Genomic DNA, 20,476 nt, shown 5'->3' on the forward strand with positions numbered 1-20,476 from the left:
TATGCACAGGCAGCAGTGCTAAGTATCGTTAGCGGCATATCATAATCATCTGTAAAGGCCAGACCCTTGAAATTAATATATAGATAAATTATATATAATGTAATCAATAAAGATAATAATACTCTGTTACATGTCCAATAGTGCACGCACAATGTATGCAAAACAAACATGCGATTTTAGATCATGCATGTGAACAGGGACTAAGTAAAATGAAAAAAAACTAAACAAAAAACAAGTGAAAAGAGATATTACAATGCAAACTAATGAGAATCCTGCAGGGTGACAAAAGACGTAACGCATGTTGGTAAGACATGGGAAGAGAAATGTATGACCTAAACAGATATACGGTAAACTAATACCTAGTATGTGTAGTGGTAAAGTAAATCGTTTTTAAAGTTGAGGCCGTGGGGGAATCTTGTGTCCATTTTAAAGATATACTCCGCTTCCAAATTTAATAATATTTTGTGTTTATCACCACCCCTGAGGGGTATGTGTGCCCTTTTTATGCCATAAAACTGGAAAGATGCAGTGTCCCCTTGGTGCCTCTCGACAAAATGTTTAGATGCTCCCGAGGAACTAGTATTATTTCCCTTTCTTATATCTGTTAGGTGTTCGCTGATACGTTTTTTAAGTTTACGAGTCGTACAGCCAATGTATTTCAAATTACATGTTTGGCACATGATGATGTAGACGACAAAGTCACTTTCACAGTTGATAAATTCCTCTATTTTAAATGTTTTGGTATTGCTGGAATTGCTGGCAGCCCTGTGCCCAACGGCCGGGGCTTAGATTGTGTATGCCTTAGGCTGGCACAACTTCTCCATCCCTCCTTCCCACCCTCTAAATCATTAGGAATGCTCCAGGCAGATTGTCTCCTATTCCTCACCTGTGTGTGCACGGCACATGGGCTGGATCATTAAGGCACCTGTGCAATGTTCAAACAGGAGAAAATGTTCCAGTGGCATTCCTAATGATGAAGAGGGCGGGGAGGAGGGATGGAGGGCTGGTGCAAAGTTAGGGCACAGATACTCCTGTTGGGCACGGGGCTGCAAGTTTAAAAGTAGTTTTTTTTTAGGACAATAACTGCATCACCTGCCAAACGGACCCCAGGACAGATCTCGGATTAAAAGCAGCTATCTTATGGTACAAGTGGTTAAGGGGGGGGAGGACAGATTGTGGGTACAGAGTCGCTTTAATGCACCTGTTGTTGTTTTTTTTCCCCTAAATGTATTTGTATTCTTTCTTTGAATTCAGATGTCAGGTGTGGTCCTGCTCCTTCCAGAACTCTCTTACATGACCGGCATTCCAGAAAAAATGAAAAAAGACTTTAGAGCCATGAAGGTAACTGGGTGCAATGTCTGTTGCCAAACTGGCAGTATTGCAATCTCCATGAACTTGCCGACCCATAAACATTTATCTTGACAACCTTTCCTTTATGGCACTTCATCAACATGGACTGGCTGCTGAAACCTTGATATTGAACTGATATTGCCAAGTGAATCTGTAAAGAGACAAATATTTGTACTGCATGGCACCCGAACAGATTCCACTTCAGTGGAGGAGCTACCATCCTCAGTGCACTGATCCGTCCTGGCCAGCGCGTTGCTCCTGATGAATATTGAGTGGCGCTCTGCTCATATTCATTTGGAGGGATGGCCGGCTGGGGCAGATCGGTGCAGGAGGATGGTTAACCCACTCTAAGTGTAGGGCTGGGCGGTATACCGCGAAAATACCGATACCGTCACTGGGGTCGGTTAACCGACCTCAACTTGGCCAGGACGGTATGTGCGGTATTTTCTGGATTCCCTGTCTTCCCAGCGCTGCCTAATTGCTGCCCGGACAATGCCGGAGGCATTTGGAATAAACTATTCTGCTGCTGGGGGAGGGGGGACCTTGAAGCAGTCTCTAATTAATGATGTGCTTGGCCAACCAATCCCCCCCTACACCCGTATTGCGTCGCCCACGTACCGCCTCGGCAGCCCTCCTTTTTATTGGCTGCATGCGGGCGAGCTTTCTTGTGGTCGCGCGGGCTGGCAGTTGGCTGTGCTCTCCTCTCGGCACTTTCCTGTGTCACAGGCGGTAAGATGGCAGCCGCTTCTCACCCAGGCCCGGCCCCTGTGTAGTGATAACAGCCTGGGGGTCCATGGGTGCAGTAGCGTTTGGTGCCGGACTGCCGGTGGTATGCGGGTGAGGGGCCGGCGCTGTACTGTACACTATCGATCTGGATGGAAGCTGCTGCTGCACTGTCAGCGTGCACCCAGGCCCCCTGTGTAGTGATAACAGTCTGTTACCACCACACAGGGGGCCTGGGTGCACGCTGACAGTGCAGCAGCAGTACAGCGCCGGCCTCACCCGCATACCACCGTGGCCGGGTGGAGAGGTGGAGGCTGGAAAGCTGATTTTCCGATTTACCTCCCGAGCCAGGGTGCACATATACTGGTGCAGGGCAGGGGATGGAAGATCCTGCTGCAGGGGGCTGAAGAGGAAGGCTGGAGAACTGACAGGCTGTGCACTGGCGGCAGCTCCCCCTCCAATGTGAGCTCAGCGGTGCTGCTGCCGGGCGGCTCACTCACTTCTCCTAGCTTCGCTGGAAGCTGCACGGTGAGCCCTACTGCACATACAGTTGGGGTCAGGTATGGGTCGGCACATCCTCGCTTAACTGGCCACCACACTCTGTCCCGCACAGGAGTCCTCGGCGCCTCCTTATCTTTTGTCAGTTCTGGAAGCAGCCGTGTGTGACGCTCTGCCCGGGACACAGATATATGTGCTACATCACTGAGTGACAGGGGCCGAGGATTCCTGTGCGGGAGAGAGAGAGAGCGGTGCCTGGTGGGGGGAGGATGTGCTGACTTAATACCTGACTCCCTGCAGCCACTCAGTGACTGGGGGTAGATAGATAGATAGGAGTCCTATCTATGGGTCTCCTATCTATCATCCAGATATCTATCATACACCTATCTATCATTTATCTATCATCCACCTATCTATCATTTATCTATCATCCACCTATCTATCAGAATATATACTGTGGAGATAGATAGGAGAGAGATAGATAGATAGAGCAAACAATATAGGCCGCACACTAAATGAACTGTGGCTGCCAGCATATGAATCCCAGACCTCGGACCAAGTCACCTAGTAAAAAATACTCTGCAGCACTCTGATGGTAATACAAACGTGGATTCATTCCATATAACATTATGCAGCAAACTTCACAAGTAATACAGAATGTTTTAGCCTCTCCTATGCCATTTTTAAGTGCCACTTGAAAATGGCGTAGGAGATGCCAAAACATTCTGTATTACTTGTGAAGTTTGCTGCATATTGTTATATGGAATAAATCCACGTTTGCATTACCATCGGAAAATGGGGTTTTCAATAGGGGTGTGGCTTTTAAAAGGGGCGTGTCATAATATTGTTCGATTTATCGTTACCGCGGCTACATGTACGATATACCGCGATATTGATTTAGGCCATAATCGCCCAGCCCTACCCCAGTGTACCAAAACGCCTCTTAAGCATATGAAATAGCCAACAGATATCGCGAAAACTGCGCTTAAGATCAAGGTAAGAAAATTACCTCCATGCTTATGTACTTCTAACCTGCTGATAGTTTTCCTTTAAAACTACATAAAAATTAGAGGTGAATCTTCAAATGTTCGTGACGTACATTGAACTGCATATTAGTAGGTAATGGGTATCATAGTGCATTGTACCAGCTGAAGTCAAGGAAGTGTTGACAGGTATTCAATTTGGGTTGTAAGTCTTACTGAGAAAAGAAAAGACTTATATTGCATTGAGTGTTAGCTGGGGTGCATATAAGTATAATATAAAGCAGATAAACAAGAAATATTATATGGGCAAGAACCATAATCCTTTAAAATTAGGTTCCAGCAACACATGTGTTGCCACACTGACTTTTTTCAGGCTTAAAGGGATTGTCCAGCATAAATTACAAATTTACACTGCTGCGGGGGATAGCAGTGTGGTATACTTACCTGTCCCGCTCCAACTCAGCTGACTGTTTACAGGGCCTCCTGCTCTCCACCGTTCTCATCTTTTGACAACATCTGTTGATGTGCCGCCTCCACAGGAAATGGCTGCTCAGCATAGACAGCGCTGTACTGTCTGTGCTGAGTGACCATTTCCTTGTGAGGCTGCACAGTAAACAATACCTGTCTGACTTGGTTATGATAGCAAGTAGAGTCACTGGTCTTGAGGTGTTGGCACGGATGGAGTAAAGTTAACTTACTTTAATCTTTGCAAGATTCTTCCCCATGAAATGTCTCCTGCTGGTTCAGCTTGCATTGTACACCATTTGTTTTTTAGGACGTGACCCAACAGATACATCTGAGTCCCAAACAGCATTACATGTCGCTTGGAAAGCTGATCAAAAGAATTCAGAGTAGTCAGGATGCCCAGGTTGAGCTACAAAGATGGGGCCTACAGATCGACTCTGATATACATTTGGTAGGTATTTGCACAGTGGTAGTGTGTCACCTCTGCCATGTAATTATGTCTGCGTACAGTTGGAGATACTACTATAAATGTGCCATTTCCATCATATCGTATTTGTTGTAATGGCAGGAGGAAATCTTTCAGGCTGGCACATGTTTTTTTAACTCTCTGTTCTTGTTATTCCAGTCATTTCTGTGTCCATTTGAATAAATAGGAATGGGTTGTGTTACATTATGAATTGTTGTTACATTTGTTTCCACAGTTGAGATTTTCAGTGTTAGGAGCTCTTGCTATCCAGTCTACCTGTTTTATTTTGTGCAGACATCCGGAAGGATTCTACCTCTGGAGAAAATCAACCTAAGGAATAATTCATTTCCAACTGGAGAGGACCTGAATTGGACCAGAGAAATAACTCGTGAGCCATCACTTTCCACTGTGAGTTTGCCTCTTCTTTTTGGTATAATGCATCTGGACTACTTGGCCCATCTAAAAGGACCTTAAAGGGATATACGTTGCAGGGGCCATTGAAAAATAACCCCAGTCCTGTTTCCTCTGCTGCATCAGCCTCATGTCTGCTTCTGAGACGAGAGCTCGGAGCAGGACTGCCTGCTCAGCCAGTCATTGGCCAAAACAGGACACCTCTGCGGCCAGGGATTGGCTGAGCAGACATTAAGCTGATGCAGCAGAGGAAACGTCGGCTTGGGCAGGTAAATATAACTTTTTTAAATTTTATTTGGCCACAGCCCCGGAATTTCTCAGTAATGTCAGAGTGTCCGTCCATTCAAGCACAGAACCCTGTCAGTTACACTCTCAGCTGGTAAAGTCAATATGGAATTGCCAGGACAATGCAAGTCTGTATGGCTTCACCCGATTCTGTATGCCACTCACTTAACAGAAGAGAACAGAGTTGATGGGGTTTTGTGCTTGTATCCTTCTGCTTGGGCAAAATGAGGTACCCTTTAAGATTTTATAGCCAAGTATATCTTTCTCTTGTTCACTTTGTTGTATCTTCTGTTGCTTTGTCTTTGTATAGCACTCTTTGCTTTGTCCAACTGTATCTATTAAAGGGGTTATCCAGCGCTACAAAAACATGGTCACTTTCTTTCAGAGACAACACGACTCTTGTCTCCAGTTCAGGTGCGGTTTAGGTGCGGTTTGCAATTAAGCTCCATTCACTTCAATGGAACTGAGCAGCAAAACCCCGCCCAAGCTGGAGACAATAGTGGGGCTGTCTCTGAGAGAAAGTGACCATGTTTTTGTAGCGCTGGATAACCCCTTTAACTATTTTGTGTGTAGCTATTTTATTCTCACATTCTTCTAGTCGCCCATAAAACAGAGGGATACATTATGATTAAAAAAATGTTTCTTTTTAAAGTAACAGTGATATAATAAAACTGCCTACAGTCACTACTGTTGCATAAGGCATTATACACCACTAGAGATGAGCGAACCGCGTTCGGGTTCGAGTCGATCCGAACCCAAACGTTCGGTATTTGATTAGCGGGGGCTGCTGAACTTGGATAAAGCTCTAAGGTTGTCTGGAAAACATGGATACAGCCAATGACTATATCCATGTTTTCCCACATAGCCTTAGGGCTTTATCCAAGTTCAGCAGCCACCGCTAATCAAATGCCGAAAGTTCGGGTTCGGATGGACTCTAGCATGCTCGAGGTTCGCTCATCTCTATACACCACCAAACCTACTCTATAGTAACATTGTATCCATTAATATCTCTGTAATGTCTGATTTTTGTCTATGTATGTACCCCCAGAATTGTAAAGTTCTGCGGAATCTGTTGGCGCTATATAAATAAATAAATAAATATTATTATTAAATCCCCTACTGGTGGCAAGACACATTCTAAGTACTGGGAACACCTTCTTTAGTTCCGCCCCCAGAGTATAATCAAACAAATGCTGAACATAAGGTCCTTAGATACATGTATGCGTTTCTTCCTTTTGTAGCTGTTTTTATGGCTCGTCAGGTGTTTATGTGGACATACCTCTGAGACTTTTTCTGTTGTTGTGCAAGATTATACTTGATAAATGTATCCTTACAGAGCAGTAAGATTAATAAGAAACCTTTCTGTGATCTCCTCACAAGGGTTGGTCAGTGAGAGACCTGACATGCAATCTACTCATGAAGTTTTTATGTGAGGACAATGGTATGCACTTGTATTCCCTTCATTGAGTCTTGAGTCACCTTTGACAGAATCTCAACTTCACTGTGAAGGCAATGAGTCTTTTCCTTTTTCTAGTCCATAAGCATTGCCTGTCTATATGCAAGATACTTCTTTATATGACGTACGGAACAAAAGGGTGCAGCTTGTTTTTCTTTTTTTTTTTTTTTTAAATATCTTTCTTATATTTTTTTTCTCTATTTTATATCACTTATTACATTACTTGAGCTTTTTCACCATTAGGTATTTACTTCCTTTGAATCCAGCTTAAGGCTGGGTTCACACACTGTATATTTCAGGCAGTATTTGGTCCTCAAGTCAGGTCCTCATAGCAACCAAAACCAGGAGTGGATTGAAAACACAGAAAGGATCTGTTCACATAATGTTGAAATTGAGTGGATGGCCGCCATATAACAGTAAATAACTGCCATTATTTCAATATAACAGCCGTTGTTTTAAAATAACAGCAAAAATTTGCCATTAAATGACGGCCATCCACTCAATTACAACATTATGTGAACAGAGCCTTTCTGTGTTTTCAATCCACTCCTGGTTTTGGTTGCTATACAGCCTCACAAATACAGCCTCAAATATACATAGTGTGAACCCAGCCTATAGGAGAAGTCCGGTGAAAATTGCCCCCCAAAAGTTACACAAATCACCAATATACACTTATTATGGGAAATGCTTATAAAGTGCTTTTTCCCTGCACTTACTACTGCATCAAGGCTTCACTTCCTGCATAACATGGTGATGTCACTTCCTGAATAACATGGTGATGTCACTTCCTGGATAACATGGTGATGTCACGCCCCGACTCCCAGAGCTGTGCGGGCTGTGGCTGCTGGAGAGGATGATAGCAGGGGGATGCTCAGTGTCCCTCCAGTGCCCTGTGTCCCTCAGTGTCCCCCAGCAGCCACAGCCCGCACAGCTCTGGGAGTCGGGTCGTGACATCACCATGTTATCCAGGAAGTGACATCACCATGTTATCCAGGAAGTGAAGCCTTGATGCAGTAGTAAGTGCAGGGAAAAAAAGCACTTTATAAGCATTTCCCATAATAAGTGTATATTGGAGATTTGTATAACTTTTGGGGGGCAAAACAATACTTTAATAAAAATTTTCGCCAGACTTCTCCTTTAACCCCTTAAGGGCAAAGCCTATTTTCGTTTTTGCGCTTTTGCTTATTCCATTTTAAGTTTAAAAGTCCATAGCGCTTGCATTTTTTCACCTAGAGACGTATATGAGCGCTTATTTTTTGCGAAACCAATTGTACTTTGCAATGACCGGCATTATTTTTCCATAACATATGCTGCGAAACCGGAAAAAAATCATTTGCGCTGTCAAATTGAAAAAAACAAATTTGTTTTGATTTCGGGGAGTTTTGCATTTACGCCGTCCGTCCTATGGTAAAACTGACTTGTTATGCATGTTCCTCAAGTCGTTACGATTACTATGATATATAACATGTATAACTTATATTGTATCTGATGGCCTGTAAAAAATTCAAACCATTGTTAACAAATATACGTTCCTTAAAACCGCTCCATTCCCAGGCTTAGGCTGGGTTCACACTATGTATATTTGAGGCTGTATTTGGTCCTCATGTCAGGTCCTCATAGCAACCAAAACCAGGAGTGGATTGAAAACACAGAAAGGATCTGTTCACACAATGTTGAAATTGAGTGGATGGCCGCCATATAACAGTAAATAACGGCCATTATTTCAATACCACAGCCGTTGTTTTAAAATAACAGCAAATATTTGCCATTAAATGACGGCCATCCACTCAATTACAACATTATGTGAACAGAGCCTTTCTGTGTTTTCAATCCACTCCTGGTTTTGGTTGCTATACAGCCTCACAAATACAGCCTCAAATATACATAGTGTGAACCCAGCCTTATAGCGCTTTTATCCTTTGGTCTATGGGGCTGTGTGAGGTGTCAGTTTTTGCGCCATGATGTGTTCTTTCTATCAGTACCTTGATTGCGCATATACGACTTTTTGATCGTTTTTTATTACATTTTTTCTGGATTTGATGCGACCAAAAATGCGCAATTTTGCACTTTGGAATTTTTTGGCGCTAACGCTGTTTACTGTGCGAGATCAGGAATGTGATTAATTACTAGTTCGGGCGATTACGCGCGCGGCGATACTAAATATGTTTATTTATTAATTTATATTTATAAAATGGGAAAAGGGGGGTGATTTGGACTTTTTTAGGGGAGGGGATTTTTTATTAATAAAAACACTTTTACTTTTTTTTTTACTGTAACTAGAAGCCCCCTGGGGGACTTGTATATAGACAGCACTGATCTCTCATAGAGATCAATGCTGTGTATATACACAGCAAAGATCGATTAGATCGGTCATAGATTACTATGGCCTGCTGCAGGCCATAGCAATCTATTGCCGAGCCGGGATCAGCGTCATTCCGACGCTGAGGCCCGGCACGGGCAGAAGAACGGATCTCCCCCCCGCGATCGCATTGCGCGGGGGGGAGATCCATCCCACTAGACACCAGGGACGTGCGGCGCAGTGCCTCTAAATGCAGCTGTCAGGTTTGACAGCTGCACTTAGAGGCTTAATTAGCCGGCGCGGCAACGGGACCCGCGCCGGCTAATAGAGGCACTGCCCGGCTGCACGTGTCAGCCGGGATCAGCGCCGTTCAGAGCGGGGTCCCGGCGGGACCCCGCTCTGAACACCCCGAGCGGCACCATGACGTATCAGATACGTCATGGGTCGCTAAGGGGTTAAAGGGGTTTTCTGCACCAAATTTACTAATGTGTAATTGATCAGCGGGGTGGCAGCACCCAGTACCTGCACAGATCAGATGATCGCCGCTGCAAAACACACTGCTCGGAGTTTGTCTTCATCCATTGTCTAGTGGTGTGGATGGGTAACTGCAGCTCAGCTTCTGCTCAAGAGAATAGTCTCTGGGGGACTAAAGCCCCTATTCCACCGGGCACCTGTGAGGAGCAAACGAGCGATGTCAGCGCTTGTTTGCTCCTCGTTCCCCGCTCGCTGTTGCCGCTATTCCACGGATGATTGCTAGATCGTCCGGGCAGCCCATGGACGATAGTAGCGGTCTGCTGCTGCCGCTTCTATTCCGCAGAGCGACAGCAGCAGATCGCTGCCATCACATGAACGATGTCGGCTGATCATTGCCCTTTATTCCACAGCATGATTATCGGTGGTAACGGCCTATAATCGTTCCGTGGAATAGGACCTTTAGTGGTATTGACACCCCCCTTATTCTATGTGCGGTTCTCTGCACCATTCACAAGCTTAGATGCTGCACATTTGATACATGTCTGTATAAAACTTGTCCTTGTCTTCTGAAAGCCTATCACTTAACTCATGATGTACTAGTACACCAGAAGGTCCAGGGGCTCTCTATGAAGTGAGCTTAGGAGCTGAGCTTGTTTCATAGAGAGTGAGCGTTGGCTGCCATCAGCAGCCGGGTCCTAACTGTTTATGACAGATTGCAGCGATCGCTCTGCCGTCCATCATTAACCCCTTTAAAGGAGACCTGTCACCCCCCGTGCCGGGGTGACAGGCTCCCGACCCCCCGTTACAGCCCCCTATACTCACCTGATCCCGCAGGGTCCCGCTTCCAGATCCGGTCGGGTCACAGGAGAGTCCGACGCTCATAGAGAATGACGGAGCATCGGACTGTCCTGTGAGCGCGCACGCTGGGCTTCGAGCGCTCATATCTCCGTGACCCGACCGGATCAGGAAGCGGGACCCGGCGGGATCAGGTGAGTATAGGGGGCTGTAACTGGGGGTCGGGAGCCTGTCACCCCGGCACGGGGGGGTGACAGGTCGTATTTAATGACACCGATCGTGACATTTAACTTGGAGCTGCACTCCTGTCACTCCACTGTGACTGGGTGTTCCGAGCGTTTTCCCTGACTGCTGGAGAAGTAAGGGCCTATTCACACACCACAATCAAGTCCGTCATTACGGATTCATAATTACATTCTTAAATTAGTGCCCATTGATTTCTATTGGGCCAACTGTACTAAATCTGATCTGCAGATAAAAAAAAGGACATGTCCTAGTATGGACCCAGATTTTTCTACAGATTCACCAATAGAAATCTAGTGGATGTCTGCAAAAAAATGCTGGATGATTGTATATGAGCAGCAGTGTAATATGAAGATATCCTGAAGTTGAGTGGCCCTTTAAAACCAGGAATGTATTTGAAAAGAGGAGAAATCTCAGTCTTTATGACAGTGATGGGCAATCTTTTCAGCTTGGTGTGTCAAAATTCTGCAAAAAAACAAGCATAACTCGGGTGGTGTGACACGAAAAAAAACACAGGGGGAGATTTATCAAACATGGAGTAAAGTGAACCTGGCTCAGTTGCCCCTAGAAACCAATCAGATTCCACCTTTCATTTTCCAAAGAGTCTGTGAGGAATGAAAGGTGGAATCTGATTGGTTGTCAGGGGCAACTGAGCCAGTTTCACTTTACTCCTTGTTTGATAAATCTCCCCCAGAATTTCACAATATTTATACTTTAAATAACAAAATATATACCCCCTGTCCCCATCCCTTCACCAGCATACACCCCCAGTCCCCCTGTCCCCATCCCTTCACCAGCATACACCCCCAGTCCCCCTGTCCCCATCCCTTCACCAGCATACACCCCTAGTCCCCCTGTCCCCATCCCTTCACCAGCATACACCCCCATTCCCCCTGTCCCCATCCCTTCACCAGCATACACCCCCAGTCCCCCTGGCTCCTCATCCCTTCACCAGCATACACCCCCATTCCCTCTGGCTCCTCATCCCTTTACCAGCATACACCCCAATTCCCCCTGTTCCCATCCCTTCACCAGCATACACCTACAGTCCCCCTGGCTCCTCATCCATTTACCAGCATACACCCCGATTCCCCCTGTCCCCATTCCTTCACCAGCATACACCCCCAGTTCCTCTGGCTCCTCATCCCCTCACCAGCATACACCCCGATTCCCCCTGTCCCCATTCCTTCACCAGCATACACCCCCAGTCCCTCTGGCTCCTCATCCCTTCACCAGCATACACCCCCAGTCCCCCTGGCTCCTCATTCCTTCACCAGCATACACCCCCAGTTCCTCTGGCTCCTCATCCCCTCACCAGCATACACCCTGATTCCCCCTGTCCCCATTCCTTCACCAGCATACACCCCCAGTCCCCCTGGCTCCTCATCCCTTCACCAGCATACACCCCCAGTCCCCCTGGCTCCTCATCCCTTCACCAGCATACACCCTCAGTCCACCTGGCTCCTCATCCCTTCACCAGCATACACCCCCAGTCCCCCTGGCTCCTCATCCCTTCACCAGCATACACCCCCAGTCCCCCTGGCTCCTCATCCCTTCACCAGCATACACCCCTATTCCCCCTGTCCCCATTCCTTCACCAGCATACACCCCCAGTCCCCCTGGCTCCTCATCCCTTCACCAGCATACACCCCCAGTCCCCCTGTCCTCATCCCTTCACCAGCATATACCCCCAGTCCCTCTGGCTCCTCATCCCTTCACCAGCATACACCCCCAGTCCCCCTGTCCTCATCCCTTCACCAGCATATACCCCCAGTCCCCCCTGCCCCCTCATCCCTTCACCAGCGTATACCCCCAGTCCCCCTGGCTCCTTATCCCTACACCAGCATACACCCCCATTCCTACCTCTTCATCCCTTCACCAGCATATACCCCCAGTCCCCCTGGCTCCTCATCTCTTCACCAGCATATACACCCCCATTCCCCCTGTCCCCATTCCTTCACCAGCATACACCCCCAGTCCTCCCTGCCCCCTCATCCCTTCTCCAGCCTATACCCCCAGTCCCCCCTGCCCCCTCATCCCTTCACCAGCGTATACCCCCAGTCCCCCTGGCTCCTTATCCCTACACCAGCATACACCCCCATTCCTACGTCCTCATCCCTTCGCCAGCATATACCCCCAGTCCCCCTGGCTCCTCATCTCTTAACCAGCATATACACCCCCATTCCCCCTGTCCCCATTCCTTCACCAGCATACACCCCCAGTCCTCCCTGCCCCCTCATCCCTTCTCCAGCCTATACCCCCAGTCCCCCCTGCCCCCTCATCCCTTCACCAGCGTATACCCCCCCAGTCTCCCTTTTCCCATTTCTTCACCAGCAACCTCTCCCCTAACATACTCACTAACTTGTTGAACGGTCAGATCTGCAAGCAGGAGTGTTGGAACCTTTGAGACACAGACTACACTATGCTAGAGCTTGCATAGGTGGTGTAGGACGACGCATCCAATCACACTGCACGGCGCAGGCAGCGCATCCAATCAGTGCCAAGTAATGAGGAACACAGCGTCTTGGCGCAGGTGGTGCATCCATTCTGACCGGCCTGGACAGGCCTGGGAGCACTGCCACAGGCTTCATACTGTTGTTGTGGCACCACCAGGGCATTCCTGCATCCTTTTCGGGTATTCGGGCACATACTGCTCTGAATGTGGCTGCGTGTCAGTGATAAAATGCGTTCGCCATTGCGGCTTTATGACCTGTTCTCTGTTTGAGAATACATTGCCGTAATTCGTGGCTGGCTGGGGAGTGGATGGTGCTGCTGCTGACATGTCAAAAATGTATTTTTTGTGAGTGACTCTTTAATTATATTATTTATTTTAACGTACTAAATAGGATAAAAGTGGAGCAGTTAAAAGTCTCCTGCAAAGGCCATCAATAATACATTGGTGAGGGTCCAATTCCCAGCACCGTGGGAATAAACCATGCAGTACAAGTGCTGGTAAACACTGGGAAGGCTGTAACCCCTGTGTGAGCACTGCAGCTTTTTCAAACAGTGGATCGGCGAGGTCCAGGGATTCAAACCTTTGCCAGTCTAACCTGAACGGTTCTTGCTAAAGTCTTCAACTTTACTGCTTAAAATTTATACAAAAATGTAATGTATTGCTATTTATTTTCAGATCACCACTCTCCTATTACACCTTGTGCGATAGCAGATGTCAGCCATAAAGAACAGCCGGCATCTGCTGTGTATGAAGCTGACTCGTCAGTGTTTTCACCTTTGTGCAATACAGTTTTTTAAGCGATTGCTTAAAGTGAATCTATTACTAGGTTAGTTCCACCTTAAATGAGGGCAGCATAAACTAGTGACAGAAATTCTAAACAGATCAGTGTTATACTGACATCATTCTGTTCAGCCGTTCTCCTAATATGCAGGAGAATATGATTCTTGCCACACCCCTCCCCCTGCCCTCCAGCTGCTGATTGATAGGTGACTGCCTATACACAGCATGGCTAGATAACTGCCAATCAGCAGCTGGTGGACGCAGTTTTCTGCTCCTCATGAATATTGAGGAATACCGAGCTCATGCACATAATAGAGAGGACTACTTATTGTCCCTGTAATTCAGGAGGATATCTCTGAATCAGCTGCACAGAACAGTGTAAGTAATTAATCATTCTGTTCAGCTTCTCTGGCACTAGTTTATGCTACCCTGAGATAGGACAGCCTAAACCTGCTGACAGGGTCTCTTTAAAAATTTTCAACAATTATATATACCAAAACCTACACAAAAAAACATCCCCCATGTGAAATATAAGAGTAGTTTGTTTTCTGTTCTCCCCTAGGTTGCCCTCCATTATTGGGTTGTGATCTATCCTAAACGCGCCTTTACACAAGTCAAGGACCTTACTGGCACCTTGGAGAAGATTGCTGGCCCACTTGGCATGCGCGTGAATCAGCCCAACACTGTTGAACTTCGAGACGACCGCGTAGAGACATATGCCCGAACCATCAGATCGCTGGTGGAGGGGGAGGTAAGGCAGAATAAGTAGAATATAGGTATTATTGTTGGCAACACTATTATTATTATTCTCCAGCATACTATACTACCAGGGAACACTATTGCTTGCATTAGATACCCAGCTAATCAGAACATGAATTGGCATAGTCTATCCCCTTGTATCTTATAGTTAAGTTTATTTCTGTCTGGAAAACATTTTCCAATAGTGTTCAATGTTGCCTTGTATTTATTACAACAGCCCCAAGTACATGGTGTACTCTAACGTCCCGTCACCCACAAGGTCAGTGTGATTATGACGGGAATAATCTCCCTAAAGGGAACAAAGTTCATTACTTCTTTTTTTTTTAATAGTTGATGATTGGAGTATAGCATATGCAACTCATTCATAATAATGCTATTAGGATGGTGGAGGGTCACAGACCGAGGCAGGGGGAGAGGTGTCAGTGTCACCACCTCTATCGCTGGGGATCAGGAACCGGCTTCACAACTAGTTTACATTTTATATATCTGGTTTGTCAGCTCAGGTCTTTTTTTTTTTTTTTTTTTGTAACACTGATTTACTTTTACAACCTTCTGAGCTGTTTGGTGAAGAGGAATAGGCTCAGATTTATTTGTGTGTAGCAGTAATGTTAAAACTACTGAGAGGTGAAGTGAGTAACATAGATTATCTATCTGGTGACTAGTTTGCTTGTCATGGCCTGTGATATATTAGGTGGCAAGTGACCAGTCAGTTCAGGAAAAACAGGCTCGAGTTAAGATCTGAGCGACTTTGATAAGAGCCGGATAGTGATGGCTAGACGACCAGAGCGTCAAGGCTTGTAGAACGCTCCAAGGAAGATCATCCCCAGATCCCAGTCTAATCGAGTATCTGTGGGATGTGCTGGAAAAACAAGTCTCATCCATGAGGACTCGCCTCATAACTTACAGGTGTTAAGGCTGTATTAGATGGCCCGACCCACCATGTAAGTGAGAACTGATCTGCTAGAAGGGCCCTTGCTTACAGAGCCTATCACACATAGATTTACTGCCGGCTGCAGATTATTTTTGACATGTTTAAAGGCAGTGATCGCAGATGGTAGCTGAGGTAGCTGCCTGATATGGCTTTTAATCTCTCCATGTAATAAGACCTATAATTTCAGCAAAATTCTGACATAAGTTTGTATTGTTGGGGTCCCAGATGTTGAGACCCTCACTCGCTTCTTAACGAAAGGGTCAGAGGCGTACTTAGCAATGTCTTAATAACCGTTTTGTTCTCTTGCTCTCTCTCTCAACAGCGTTGTATAGGTTTTAGGGAACGTATACACGTATAACCTTTCATTAAGCTGTCTGGGGCTGTAATACAATAGAAGAGGATTTTTGTACTCGCTGTAAAATCCGTATGCACCAGTCACAGCAGCCTATACCCACTGGTGCTGTGTCCCCCAATGACAGGCATCTTATACTGAAATGAAGTATTAAAACTTTAGCCACACATCCGCATACACATATTCATGTCCTACTCAGTCAATCAGTGCGCTGTGGCGGGGCAGAGCACTGATTGTCCAAGCGGGACCTGCCGGGAGCCCCGAAGCAAGCCGGAGCGGGGAGAAGGTGATGTATATGCTCCGGCGGCCATGTGGTTAACAGGGCGGGCTGCGGACATACAGCGGGATGTGCATCCTGCTGCAAGTTTGTCTGCCCAAAACTGTACAGGGCAGGAATTCGCAGCGCAAAATCCACTGCAGATCCGTTACATGTGAACACACCCTAAAACAACATTTTGTTGTGGACTGCAGTAACAGATGACTAAATAAAAGATATTATTTGTGCCTCTTCCCAAGGGGGCCCTATTACATGGGATGATTATCCTGTGAAAAATCGTTTGTGTCGCTGATCACATATTTTAACCTGACCATAAAATCATTGTTAATCGTTTGCTATTTGCTTAAAGTATACATTGTTTGCTCTTTTGTTGGGATCAGAAGGCATAAAGGATCATAACTAATGACTATCATTCTCTGTGTTATGGCGAACAATTTCAGGTCATTAAAAATGGCTTTGTCTGAGGTAGAATTGTAAAAATTGCGTGGCGAAACCTGGGCGGCTCCCACAAAAAAATAATAGTTGTCTTTTTATTAATATTCATCAATTAAATGTGCCTTTTTTGGTGTGTGAGTGTGTATGTATATGTGTATTATATATATATATATATATATATATATATATATATATATATATATATATTGTAAAATTTTATAAAGATTTAGTAAAAGAAAAAAAAATTGCATACAATACAGCGCCTCTCAAACTTTTTCTACTGGAGCCTCACCCAACAATCCAAGGCAATGCCCGGACCTTACCAGACTGACCAAGAGGGGGTCTGGGCTTCACCATCTGTGGTGAAAGTTCATTTAAAAGCTGAAAGTAATGCTAGGGCTACCTTTCACCCATCTCCCAAGCTCTAGATACTAATAAAACATGTACAAAATAAATTAATAATGTTGCTAAAATGGAGATTTTTGCAAAGAGCATAAGGACTGAGCAGATCATAGTCACTTTTGTTAAATCTGGCTCCACAGCTGGGCCTCACCAACAAGTAGGGGGCTTTGGTCTAATAGGACCCTAAGGGTGGTATTACACGAAGCGATTATCGTTCGAATAATCGTTCAATCGGTCGTATTTGAACGATTATCTTTAAGTGTAATAGTAGACAACGATTAAACGACGAACGATTGGTCGCTGGTCGTTTAATAGGTTTTGAATCTATTTTTATCGTTTGTCTTTTACACATCGTTCGCACATCGTTCGTTTGAATAAGATGTTCATTCGCAAATTGAAAGGGGAGTGTTCTTGAATTTTGTTGCTCCAATGTAACCGATAATCTTTCCGTGTAGTAAAACGAACGATTATTAGGCAACCGCTATTGCGATCGTTGGAGATCGTTTATCGTTAATCGTTAATTGAAAAAAATCGCTTCGTGTAATACCACCCTAAGACTCGTGTCACTGTCAACAGCTTTCCAGGTGACAAATTCCCTTTAAGGCTGACTCCATACATATATATATGTGTCCATTTTAGGGCTGCAAGTTCTAGCTTTACCACATTTCTGATGACCAAAAGTGACACCTGTCAAATCTGACCCTTGGTCTGGCCGTGGCTGAGCTAGCCTCTAAGAAGAAGCCGACTTACGACAACTGACATAGCATCAGAGCTGAAAAAGAATAGAGCAAGGCTTATTAGCTAAACTGCTCCATGCCAAATCTACGTGAGAACCTGGTCCTATTAGGGTGAAACTTAATTCACACAAAAAAAGAAAATGTAATCGATTTTACAGCCCAGTTCAACTAATATGGCTGGTTTAAGCAGTGTGCTTGATATAGCTTATCTAAACTACAGTATATGGCTGTTTTCCACTCTGTTCTGCCAGACTAAAGTCTGGAAAGTTCATGTAGGGGTTGTTTCAGGTGTGTCGTGTACCTGGATATGAGCACATAGTGGCCCGAAAGTACCAAATATATATGAATACCCACACTGTATTAGTGTTCACTGATACGTTGTGCACTACCCGGTAAGGTACGTGATAGCGGGTCCCATAACACAATGAAGAGCTGTGATTTTATTCTCTTAATCTAATGTCGGCCATACACCTGACTCCACCATGAACACACATGTTTGCATTGGCTTAGTGTGCACCTCTTTTTCTATAAAGTAAGGGAGATAAGCTGCTGCCAGACACCTCTCGTACCTCCGAGGAGAACAAAGAATCAGTCATGTCCAAGCCCAATATCCCGGTCTCATTTCCTCTTACGTTAGAAGACTTCCCCTATACACATTATCATTGGCCTTCAATGTTTAGCGCTATGGCCAGGTGACAATATTGAAGTATAAACACAGTACAGAACAAGTAGGATGCGGAGGGCAGGGTATTGGCGCAAAGCGTCCTGGTATCTGGTCTTGTGGTAGTGGTGAAGTAAAAAACGTGTGTGTATATAGCATTCCATAAGCTAAATAGATAAAAAATATACCAAAAAAAACATACAACAGCTTTTATTCAGTTTTAGCTATCCCCTCTAACAAATGTTTTCTTTTTGCACAACTTTGTGAATGAATTTTGGACTGTTCCACTTCTCAACATTTCTGAGATGCTTTTTGTGCACAGTCCTCTACTGGTCAAGTCACATCATCTTCATAGAGTTAGGGTACTATTAGACGGGCGGATGGGGGTCTGATAATACCTGTAAATGAGCGCCGATCTGCTAGATCGGCACTCGTTTACTAGGCCTATTACACGGCCCGATAACAAGGGCTGCAGGGACATTGTTACTGATGTCCTTGCAGCCCTTGTTTAAACTGCATACATTACCTATCCATGCTGCAGGGCTCCTCTTCCTCTGTGCTTCTCCCCGGGTCTGCACACTACAGCTTCAGAGTGGCCTGTCCCAGCTGACAGGCCACTGAGCCAATCACTGGCCGCGGCGGTCCCGGCCAGTGATTGGCTGAGCGGCCTGTCAGCTGACAGGCCACTCTGAAGCTGGAGCGCGTGGACTCAAGGAGAAGCACAGAGGAAGAGGAGCCCTGCAGCATGGATAGGTAATGTATATCGTCAGTCGCCGGCCGTGCACCGCTATTACACGAAGCGGTGCGCGGTCGGCGCCCGACGATTATAGGTCAGAACCTTTATCAACAATCAGCCAATGACAATGATCATCGGCTGATTGTTGTTTTTACTACACAGAACGATAATCGCTCCGTGTAATAGTACCCGTAGAGTATTGGGCTGATTTGGCAGATTATCACTTTGTGTAATAAAGGGCAACAATCATAGGCTGATCGTGTCGTTTGGTCCTAAACAAAATCGGCAGCCAACTGCTCATCTCTACGTGTAATAGTGATGTGTGGCCAGTGGTTGAAGCACCAGAGAGCATGGAAAGGTGTATGGTTGGGTCAAGACTTGGCCATTCCACAAAACTTCTTTTTCACTTATTCTTTATCTCCTTTGGGTCATCTTCTTTTTGCATCACCCGGTTCTTTACGGCTTGGGGACATGAACTTCTGTCCTTACATTCTCCTGTAAAAAGCTTTGATACACCGTGAATTCCATTGTTTCCTTGATCACAAAGCATCCAGGCCCCTAGGCAGCAGTGCAGCTCCATACCCCGATGCTCCCTCCATCATTCTTCATAAGAAGGCCACAGACACAATAACATTTGCAGTTGTCTTCCATGTCCAAAGACCACTTCACATTATTATGTTTTCTTTTAACAGTGGCAAGGATTGTCTCCCAATGGTCAGCCATTGATTTCAGGTGGTTGGCAAGAAGCAAAACAATACAAGACATTGCTGGGATTTCTGCCAATTGTCTGTGAGGTTGTTTGACTTTAGGACCAACTTATAGGCCGGCATAGATCAGATCAGACACGGGTCATCCAGTATAACTGCTATGGTCCTTACTCCACCCATGTGCGGCTTCCTTCCAGTGTGGCTGCAAGTATCCTGGGGCCCTTAGTTGTTAACAGTGACGAGACCGGAAGTCAGCCATAGTATTACTAGGTGTTAAGTAAAGTCTAAGCAATATAAACATTGATCCTTTTACTAAAACTTTGTTTTTGATTAAACTTCCTATTCCTATACCATAAATACTTGTCCAAAAACATCCCCTGTAAGATGGCATTTTACTTAAATTTTGTGTAAATTGTGATGTTCAGGTTCACGTTGGTTGAAATCATCCATGATTGTAGTAATAATACTAGAAATACTTTAACCTCTAGTCATTCTTCTCTCCATAGGAATGTGGTACGTGACTTAAGGAGCTGAGCTCATTTCTACTTCTCTCTAGTTTCTCTGACTTTTGTATGAGTTAGCCCCATAGGTTGTGACTGTATGAGTTAACCCCATAGGTCATGTGAAATTAGTGATGTGTGACAGCAGACAGGTTCTCTGCTGGTTCTAATTGGTCTTTACTGATTTTGTCCTTTTAACGCATGTGGCCTAGTTTGATGGGAACCTGTCAGCTAGTTTTGGGGACACTTAAAGAGACTGTCACTAGTTTATGCTACCTTAGATATACATAGAAATA

General features: G+C 45.3%; 1 protein-coding gene across 8 annotated transcripts in view; it reads left to right on the forward strand.

Annotated features, from left to right (window-relative positions):
* Positions 1 to 20,476, forward strand: part of PIWIL2 (piwi like RNA-mediated gene silencing 2) — a 77,932-nt gene that overhangs the window by 47,634 nt on the left and 9,822 nt on the right. For all 8 annotated transcript variants that reach the window (XM_069944514.1, XM_069944523.1, XM_069944559.1 and 5 more), the window contains 4 exons: positions 1,255 to 1,341; positions 4,330 to 4,470; positions 4,780 to 4,893; positions 14,246 to 14,434. In XM_069944514.1, the coding sequence (XP_069800615.1) occupies positions 1,255 to 1,341; positions 4,330 to 4,470; positions 4,780 to 4,893; positions 14,246 to 14,434 (531 nt within the window). The remainder of the gene's footprint in view (positions 1 to 1,254; positions 1,342 to 4,329; positions 4,471 to 4,779; positions 4,894 to 14,245; positions 14,435 to 20,476) is intronic.

This window comes from Dendropsophus ebraccatus, chromosome 1 (assembly GCF_027789765.1).
Source record: "Dendropsophus ebraccatus isolate aDenEbr1 chromosome 1, aDenEbr1.pat, whole genome shotgun sequence".
Classification (NCBI taxonomy): domain Eukaryota; kingdom Metazoa; phylum Chordata; class Amphibia; order Anura; family Hylidae; genus Dendropsophus; species Dendropsophus ebraccatus.